At 44.0% G+C, this 9720-nt stretch overlaps 1 protein-coding gene across 10 annotated transcripts in view; it reads right to left on the bottom strand.

Annotated features, from left to right (window-relative positions):
* Positions 1–9720, bottom strand: part of ANKMY1 (ankyrin repeat and MYND domain containing 1) — a 78881-nt gene that overhangs the window by 2338 nt on the left and 66823 nt on the right. For 9 of the 10 annotated variants that reach the window (XM_017510757.2, XM_037732174.1, XM_017510751.2 and 6 more), the window contains 2 exons: positions 1570–1648; positions 372–532 (listed from right to left, as the gene is read on the bottom strand). In XM_017510757.2, the coding sequence (XP_017366246.2) occupies positions 372–532; positions 1570–1648 (240 nt within the window). Of the gene's footprint in view, positions 1–371; positions 533–1569; positions 1649–2504; positions 2621–9720 lie in introns of those variants that run through there. The other variant, XM_037732177.1, reaches the window with a different exon arrangement.

Below are 9720 nucleotides of genomic sequence, written 5' to 3'. Positions count from 1 at the left end.
CGGGGGTCAGCAGGCCCCCCAGACCCCTCTAGCCCTCGGGTGTCAGCAGAGTCCCTAGGAGTTCAGCGAAGCTCCCAGGCGTCAGCTGAGCCCCCAGAGGTCCGTGTCCCAGCTCTGCTGGGATGGGATGGTGCCCCTGCCAGGGTGAGGACAAGCCTCGTGCTGCCACAGCAGGTGAGGAAGAGCCAGGCTGCCTCAGTGGCCCCCTGCCACCCACCTCCCAACAGGCCCATCTGGAAATGCTGGGAAAGTGGCCTGAATCTGGAGAGATTTCGGGAAACGAGGGTGCCCCTCACCGCAGCCCCAGGCCCCCGCCTTCGCCCTCAGCAGCAGCGGAAGCCTTGCCTCCCAGCCTTGCCTCCCCGACCTACCCATGGCCGCCAAGTCCCCACAGTCCTTCTTGTGGAACTCGGTCCAGGCCTTGGTCTTGCAGTATTTGCTGCAGGTCAGGATCCCGTAGCAGCGAGAGCAGGGCAGGAGGCAGACCCCGATGGAGCGGCCACACTGGTAGCAGAACTTGAAGAAGGGAATTCTGCAACAGAGCCTCAGGTCATCAGGCGGCCACTCAGCGGACCCCACCAAACAGCCGCTGCCCGGGAGCTGTGCCCAGCCCGGCGCTCTTGGGCCACTCTCCACCGTCCCACACTGTCGCCTGCACAGGGCAGCCTTCGCACGTGGGCAGAAGACCCTAAGTCCTCATCCTGAGGATGTTCAGCACAGTGGTATTTAGAATAGGAAGCCAACAGGTGCCGGGCTCAGGAACCACCTAAGTGCCCGCCAGTAAGGCTGGTTAAGTGAATGCACATCCATTCAGGAGACCACCATGGTGTCGCCAACATGATGATGGGGGGATTTCCTAGGCATGCAGGGAAATGTCTGTGGGACAGTGTCACCGGGGAGAAGTGACTCTTTGAGGGCAGGGCATGGAGCCTGCCTTTGGGTGAGCCTCAAAGCACCAGTCTCCTCTGCTTTCAGAGGAAAATGAGCCCCCCCCCGTCCTGCACCAGTCCCCTCTCCATCACCTCACTGGGTGGCTCAGGGTTTATGGGATGGGGACGCCCACACAAATAGGGCCTGGTCCCTGCCCTCTCATCCCACAAGGGTGCACAGGCATGTAAAGAGACTGTTCTGGAACAGCAGAGTGGGTGCAGTGTTGAGACTCCAAGGAGAGGCAGGGGCCAGGAGGGTGCAGGGGTGCCACCTCGGCCGTGCAGCCAGCAGGCCAGGGAAACATCCACAGGACATCTTGCAAAAGCAGAGCATGGGCTCAAACCCCATTCAGTGGCCATTTCTGGGACGGGAGGTGGCCATTCTCCTGCAGGACATGGAGCCTATCTGTGACCCGCTAGGGGCAGCCCAGGGCAGCTCCGTGTGCCCTACGACCCTGCACCTCATCTTGGCTGAAGCCCATGGCCTGGGAGCACGGGGGTCCGATGGCATGGCCATGCCACTTGGGGGTCCGATGGCATGGAGGCTGTCCCGGGATGAGGTTGTAGGGCCAGGCACAGCAGCACTGTCCAAACCACAGGCTGCCGTCCTGGAAAGAACCCAGACTGCAGACACACTTACTGCTCCCGCTCCTTCACGTCCAGGCCCTTGGGCAGGCTGGGGCCCTTCTTCTTCATCCTGTGGCTGGGGATCAGCTCCGCTGCATGAAAGAGGGACCCGCATTAGTGCCCAGGTGGCAGGGTGGGGGCCACCACTGCAGATGCCACCTCCTTGGGCCCTCCCTGTGCTGCCTGCCTGCACTACCAGGGAGGCAGATGGGGGACCCAAGCCTTCAATGGCTCCATGGCAGGTGCGAGGACCTGGAGGTGCCAGAGGCGGTCCACAGGCTCCAGGGAGAGGCTTCACTCTGCTGTCTCCCTTGCTGTTCCACCTGTGTTGTGTCTTCAAAGTTTCTCAGATTTCCCTTTTGGATTCTTGTTAAACTTGTTATTTAGACAGGTGTTTTTATTTATTTATTTATTTTAGACAGAGTCTCACTCTGTCACCAGGCACCAGGCTGGAGTGCAGTGGCGCGATCTCAGCTCACTGCAACCTCTGTCTCCTGGGTTCAAGCAGCTCTCCTGCCTCAGCCTCCCGAGTAGCTGGGACTACAGGCGCGCACCACCATGCCTGGCTAATTTTTGCATTTTTAGCAGGGACAGGGTTTCACCATGTTGGCCAGGATGGTCTCGATCTCTTGACCTCATGATCTGCCCGACTCGGCCTCCCAAAGTGCTGGGATTACAGGGGTGAGCCACCGTGCCTGGCCAGACATGTGTTATTTTATGTGAGTTTCCCAAATGTCCTTCTGCTAGTCATTTCTAATTAAATTCCACTGTGGTCTGAAATGTGAAATGTATTATTTCTATTCTCTTAAATGTATTAAGGGTTTCTGATCTGCATATGGTATATACTGAAGAATGTCCCCAGTACACTTGAGAAGAACACAGATTCTGCTGCTGCCAGGTAGAGTATTCTAGAGATCTGACAAGTCTAATAGACTTGTTCAACTTCCTGCAGGTGCTGCCTAACTTTCTGGTCAGTTGTTGAAAGTGAGGAATTGACATTTCCAACTGTTATTGTTGCGTTATCTGTTTCTCCATTTCTGTTTCTGCCTCATGTATTTGGGTGTCTGTCATTTGGTGCATATGCGTTTATAATTGCTATATCTTCCTGACTGATTACACTTTTATCATAAGATGTCCCTCTTTATCACCAGTAGCGTTTGTAAGTTTATTTTTTGTGATATTAGCATAGCAATTCCAGCCTTCTTGTGATTGCTGTTCCCATGCTATTTTTTCATCCTTTGACTTTGTATCATTTGTTTTTTTCTTTTGGGATGGCGTCTCACTCTGTCACCCAGGCTAGAGTTCAGTGCATCTCGGCTCACTGCAGCCTCCACCTCCCAGGTTAAAGTGATTCTCCTGCCTCAGCCTCCCGAGTAGCTGGGATTACAGGCATGCACCACTGTGTTGGCTAATTTTTGTATTTTTAGTAGAAACAGGGTTTCACCATGTTGGCCAGGCTGGTCTTGAACCCCTGACCTCAGGTGATCTATCCACCTCAGCCTCCCAAAATGCTGGGATTACAGGCATGAGCCACCGCGCCTGGTCTGTACCACTGAATTTAAAATGTGTCTCCTGTAAACAGCACATAGGTGGATCTTGTGTTTTGATCCAGTGTAACAATCTCTGTCTCTTGCTTAATCTATTCACATAGATTATTGATGATATACAGTAGTTGTTTTCTAAATGTCTCGGAATTTTTCTGTTGCTGTATTCTTCCTTTACCCTCTGCATCAAGCGGTCAAGTGGATTCTTTTTAAGGTGTTGTCTTAATTTATCCAGTAATTTTAAACTATATTTTGAGCTCTTTTCTTACTGGTTGCATCAGGCTTTACCATATGAATATCCTTTTTCTCTTTTCTTTTTGAGACAGGTTCTCATTCTGTCACTCAGGCTGGAGTGCAGTGGCATGATCGTGGCTCACTGCAGCCTCAACCTCCCAGGCTCAGGTGATCCTTCCATCTCAGCCTCCTGAGTAGCTACGACCACAGGCACACAGCACCATGCCGAGTTCATTAGTAAAAAACGTTTTGTAGAGACAGGGTCTTGCCATGTTGCCTGGGATTGTCTCAAACTCCTGGGCTCAAAAGATCCTTCTACCTCAGCCTCCCAAAGTGCTGGGATTATAGATGTGAGCCACAATGCCTGGCCTACCATATGAATCTTGACTGGTCATAATCAGCTTCAGACCTATACTAATACAAATGAGATATTTAAAAGTTATTCCTATATAGTTCTATTTCCTTTTCTGCCTTTTTATGATATTGTCATTCAAATTACATCTATAAAGGTTATAAATCCAACATTATAAGAGTATTATTACTTTATATAATTTTATGCATTCTAAGGAATCTGAGAGATGAAAGGAGAAAACATATATATTTACAGGTTTAGTTGTATTAAAATTATTTACCATTTCTGGATCTCCATTTCATCTTCTCAGTTTGAGTTAGCATTTGGAGTCATTTCTTACCATGACAGAACTGTTCTTCTGCCCACTTCCTTTGTACTGTTATTGCCAAATATAAAATATTTCCGTATGTTATAGGCATACACATACATGCAACCACACACACACACACACACACACACACACACTATATATATATATATATATATATACAATGCATATATATACATATATACAAATTGCTTACACATAAATTATTTTAAATCGCTTTTAAAGTCAATTAACAAGAAACATGCATTTATATTCTTCTTTACAATTACCTTTGCCAATGCTCTTTGTTTATGTGCATTTAATTTCCACCTTAAATCACTTGCTTTCAGGATACCTTTGCAATTTCTTGTAAGGAAGGGCTGTAACAACCAATTCTCAAAGGTTTTATCTGGGAATATGTCAATTTTACCTTCATATTTGCAAGTTAACTTGCTGGGTATAAGATTCTTGGTTAACAGTTTACCTAACTTTGAGTACTTTGTTTTTTGTTTGTTGATTTTTAATTTTTTTTTTTTAATAGAGACTGGATCTCACCATGTTGCCCGGGCTGGTCTCAATCACCTGGACTCAAGCAATTCTCTTGCCTCAGTCTCTGAAAGTGCTAGTGTTACACAGATGAGAGCCACCGCGTCCAGCCATTTTTGAGCACTTTGAATAGAACATCCCCGTCTTGAGTCTCCTCTAGCGACCCTCTATTGCATCTTTTAATTATTATTTATGCAAATCTGTGGAGTACATGAAAAGTTTTGTTACATGTATATACTGTGTAGTAATCAAGTTAGGGTATTCAGGGTGCCCATCACCTGAATAACATACATTTTTGTTAAGTATAGTAATTCTACTCTGCTCTAAAACATTAAACCTATTTCTTCTATCTTACAGTACCTTTGTACCCTTTAAGCCTCTTCTCTTCATCCTACTCACTTCCTCTACTCACCCTTCCCAGTCTCTGTTATCTATTTTTCTATTCTCTACCTCCATGTGTTCAAAATTTTTAGCTCCCATAAGTGAGAACATGCAATATTTGTCTTTCTGTGCCTGGCTTATTTCAGGTAAGATAGTAACCTCCACTTCCACTTGTGTTGCTACAAATGACATAATTTAATTCTTTCCTATGTTTGAATAGTATTCCATTGTGTATCAGCAAATGAATCAATAAAGAAAATGTGGTATATGTGGTACATCTATGCCAAATTTTCTTTATTGATTCATTTGTTGATGAACACTTGGGTCAATTCCATATCTTAGCCATTGTGAATCATGCCGCAATAAACAGGCAAGTGCAGGTACCCCTTTGATATATTGATTTTCCCCCCTTTGGGTAGATAGTAGTGTGATTGCTAGATTGAATGATAATTCTATATACATTTTTAGAAATCTTCATATTGTTTTCCATAGTGCCTGTACTAATTTATATTCCACCAACAGCATGTAAAAGGTCCCTTTCTTTGGCATTCTTGTCACCATCTGTTATTTTTTTTGTCTTTTTATAATAGCCATTCTGACTTATTTGCATTTCTCTGATGATTAGTGATGTTCAGCTATTCTTCTTTTATTTAGGCATAAGACAAACAGATCAGCATTTTTTTCATACACCCATAGGCTGTTTGTATGTCTTCTTTTGAGAAATGTCAATTCATGTCCTTTACCCAAGTTTAATAGGATTATTTTTTCCTGTTAAATTGTATTAGTTCCCTGTATATTCTGAATATTAGTCACCTGTCAGGTAAATTCACCAGGTTGTCTCTTCACTATGTTGATTATTTCTTTCATTGTGCAGAAGCTCTTTAGTTTCATTAAGTCCCACTTGTCTATTTTTGGTTTTGTTGCCTGTGTCTTTGAGGTCTTAGTCATAACTTCTTTGCCTAGATCAATGTCCAGAAGAATTTACCCTAATTTTTCTTTGAGTATTTTTATAGTTTCAGGTCTTACGTTGAAGTCATTAGTCCACGTACAGTCTATTTTTATATATGGTGAGAGATAAGGGTCCACTTTCATTCTTCTGCATGTAGCTATCCAATTTTCCCAGCGCCATTTATTGAAGAAAGTGTCCTTTCCCCTGTGTTCTGTCAGCTTTGACAAAGATCAGTTGGCTGTAAATATATGGCTTTATTTCTGGGTTCTTTATTCTGTTCCACTGGTGTACATGTCTATTTGTATACCAATACATGCTGTTTTGGTTACTATAGTTTTGTAGTATATTTTGAATCCAGGTAATGTGATACCTCCAGCTTTGTTCTTTTTGTTCAGGACTGCTTTGGCTATTTGGGATCTGTTTTGGTTCTATATAAATTTTAGAATTTTTTTTTCTGTTTTTGTGAAGAATGGTGTTGGTATTTTGATAGGGATTGCATTAATTCTGTAGATTGCTTTTGGTGTTATGGTCATTTTTACAATATTAATTCTTCCAATCCATGAGCATGGAATGTCTTTTCATTTTTGTGTGTGTGTTCTCTTGAATTTCTTTCCTCAGTGTTTTATAGTTTTCCATATGGAGATCTTTCACCTCCCTGGTTAAGTTTATTTCTAAGTATTTTTTGTAGCTATTGTAAATGTGACTGCCTTCCTGAATTCTGTCTTGGCTAAGTCATTATTGGTGTATATAAATGCTACTGATTTTTTTGTACTTTAGTTTTGTATCCTGCAATTTTACTGAATTCATTTATCAAATTTAAGAGTGTTTTGGTGGAGTCTTTAGGTTTTTCTAGATATAGAACAATATCATCAGCAAAGAGGGACAATTTGACTTACTCTTTTCCAATGTGGATGCCTTTTATTTCTTTCCCTTGCCTGATTGCTCTGGCTAGGACTTCCAGTACTAGGTTGAATGAGAGTGGTGAAAGTGGACAACCTTGTCTTATTACAGTTCTTAGAGGAAAGGCTTTCAATTTTTCCCTATTACGATGCTGTTGGCTGTGGACTTGTCATATATGGCCTTTATTATTTTGAAGTATATTCCTTCTGTGCCTAGTTTCTTAAGAGTTTTTAATCAGCTGGGCATGGTGGCTCACACCTGAAATCCCAGGACTTTGGGAGGCTGAGGCAGGTGGATCACCTGAGGTCAAGAGTGAGAGATCAGCCTGACCAACATGGTGAAACCCTGTTTCTATTAAAAACACAAAAAAATTACCTGGGCATGGTGGCAGGCACCTGTAATCCCAGCTACTCACGAGGCTGAGGCAGGGAGAATTGCTTGAACCTGGGACGCAGAGATTTCAGTGAGCTGAGATCATGCCACTGCACTCCAGCCTGGGCAACAGAGTAAGACTCCATCTCAGAAAAAAAAAAAAAGTTTTTATCATGAAGACTTGTTAAATTGTATCCAGTGCTTTTTCTGCATCTATTGAGATGACTGTACGGTTTTTGTCCTTCATTCTGTTGCTGTGATGTATCACACTTATTAATTTGCATATGTTGAGCTATCCTTGCATGCCAGGTGTAAATCTCACCTAATCTTTTGAAAGTGCTGCTGGATGTGGTTTGCTAGTATTGTGTTGAGAATTTCTGCGTCTAGATTCATCAAGAATATTGACCTGTAGATTTTCTACATGTGTCCTTGTCTGTTTTTGATATCAGTGTGACACTGGCCTCATAGAACGGGTTAGGGAGAATTCCCTCCTCCTCAAATTTTTGGAATGGTTTCAAGAGGATTGGTATCAGTTCTTCTTTACACATTTGGTAGAATTCAGCTGTGAATCCATCTGGTCCTGAGCTTTTCCCTGTTGAGAAACTTTTTATTACTGATTCAGTCTTGCTACTCATTATTTGTCTGTTCAGGTTTTCTTCACTCAGTCTTGAGAGAGTGTATGTTTCCGGGAATTTATCCATTTCCTCTGGGCTCTCCAGCTTGGCATGTGGTTTGTGATGATCTTTTGTATTTCTATAATATCAGTTGTAATCTCTCCTTTTTTCATTTCTGATTTTATTTATTTACAGAGATTCATTTCTTCAAATAAGATACAAAAGGAGAAATTTATCCTCTCTTCTTAGTTAGTCTAGCTATCAGTTTACCAATCTTGTTTTCAATTTTTTTTTTTTTTTAGACAGTGTCTTGCTCTGTCGCCCAGGCTGGAGTGCAATGGCACAATCTCAGCTCACTGCAACCTCTGTCTCCTGGGTTCAAGCGATTCTCCTGCCTCAGCCTCCTGAGTAGCTGGGACTACAGGTGTGTGCTACCATGCTTGGCTAATTTTTGTATTTTTAGTAGAGACGGGGTTTCACCATATTGGCCAGGCTGGACTGGAACTTCTGACCTCGTGATTCGCCTGCCTCAGCCTCCCAAAGTGCTGGGATTACAGGCATGAGCCACCTCACCTGGCCTCAACTTTTTAAAGAATCGACTTTTTATTTCATTGATTCTCTGTACTTTTTTCTCTATTTCATTTAGTTCTGCTCTAATCTTTATTATTTCTTTTCTTCTTCTAATTTTGGATTTGATTTGTTCTTGCTTTGCTAGTTCCTTGAGAGGCATGGTTAGATTGTTGGTTCGTAACCTTCCTACTTTTTTGCTGTAGGCATTTATTGCTGTAAGCTCCCCCGTGGCCATGTTGTTTGCTGTATCCCACGGGATTCGGTATACTGTGCTTCTGTCTTTGTTTGTTTCAACATATTTTTTATTTCCATCTTAATTTCTTCATTGACTCAATATTCATTCAGAAATGTGTAATTTCCATGTTTGCAAATTTGTATATACATATTTGTACAGTATAAATTACGTATTTATATACGTATTGCATACATCTTCTTGGTACTGACTTCTGGTTTTACTCTATTGGGGTCTGAGAAGACACCTGATATGATTTTGATTTTTTTAATTTGTTGAGACTCATTTGTGGTCTAACACATGGTCTATCCTGGAGGGTGCTCCATGTGCTGAGAAGAATGTATATTCTGCATTTGTTGGACAAAGTTTTTCTGTAAATGTCGGTGAAGTCCATTTGGTCTGGGGACTGAGGTTGAAGGATCATCACGGACCATTTTTAATCCATTTAGCTATTCTGTATCTTTTAAGAGGAATCCCTGGTGAGTATTAGTTGGGACAAGTGACCTTTTGACTAACAAAGTCGGTCACCAGAGGTTAAGAGGAACTCAACTAAACCAGGGATTAAGACTCAGATTCTTAGGATGGTCTGAGGCTCCCCCCTGGACCTGGGCCACTGAAGAAACACGCCAGGAGTGTCAGCCGGGCGAGTGGCCCTGAGAAGCCAGGGATCAGCAGAGAGGTCACATGTCATGGCTCTGCCGCCCAGCAGCTGCTCTGATCAGAGGACCTCGTGGCAATCTATTTATGGCCCAGACCCCAGACCCCCAACCCTGGGACTGACAGCTCCAGGACAGTGCCTACCAGCCTGCACATTTCTCCACGTTAACCCTCACTCCGGGACAGTGCCTACCAGCCTGCACATTTCTCCACGTTAACCCTCACTCCAGGGCAGTGCCCACCAGCCTGCACATTTCTACCCGTTAACCCTCAGTCCGGGACAGTGCCCACCAGCCTGCACATTTCTCCACGTTAACCCTCACTCCGGGGCAGTGCCCACCAGCCTGCACATTTCTCCACGTTAACCCTCACTCCGGGACAGTGCCCACCAGCCTGCACATTTCTCCACGTTAACCCTCACTCCGGGGCAGTGCCCACCAGCCTGCACATTTCTCCATGCTAACCCTCACTCCGGGACAGTGCCCACCAGCCTGCACATTTCTCCA

The sequence above is a fragment of the Cebus imitator genome, unplaced genomic scaffold (genome assembly GCF_001604975.1).
Source record: "Cebus imitator isolate Cc_AM_T3 unplaced genomic scaffold, Cebus_imitator-1.0 Scaffold443, whole genome shotgun sequence".
In the NCBI taxonomy this organism is placed as follows: domain Eukaryota; kingdom Metazoa; phylum Chordata; class Mammalia; order Primates; family Cebidae; genus Cebus; species Cebus imitator.
Note: the sequence above shows the minus strand (reverse complement) of the source record. Positions and strands in the feature narration are given on the sequence as shown.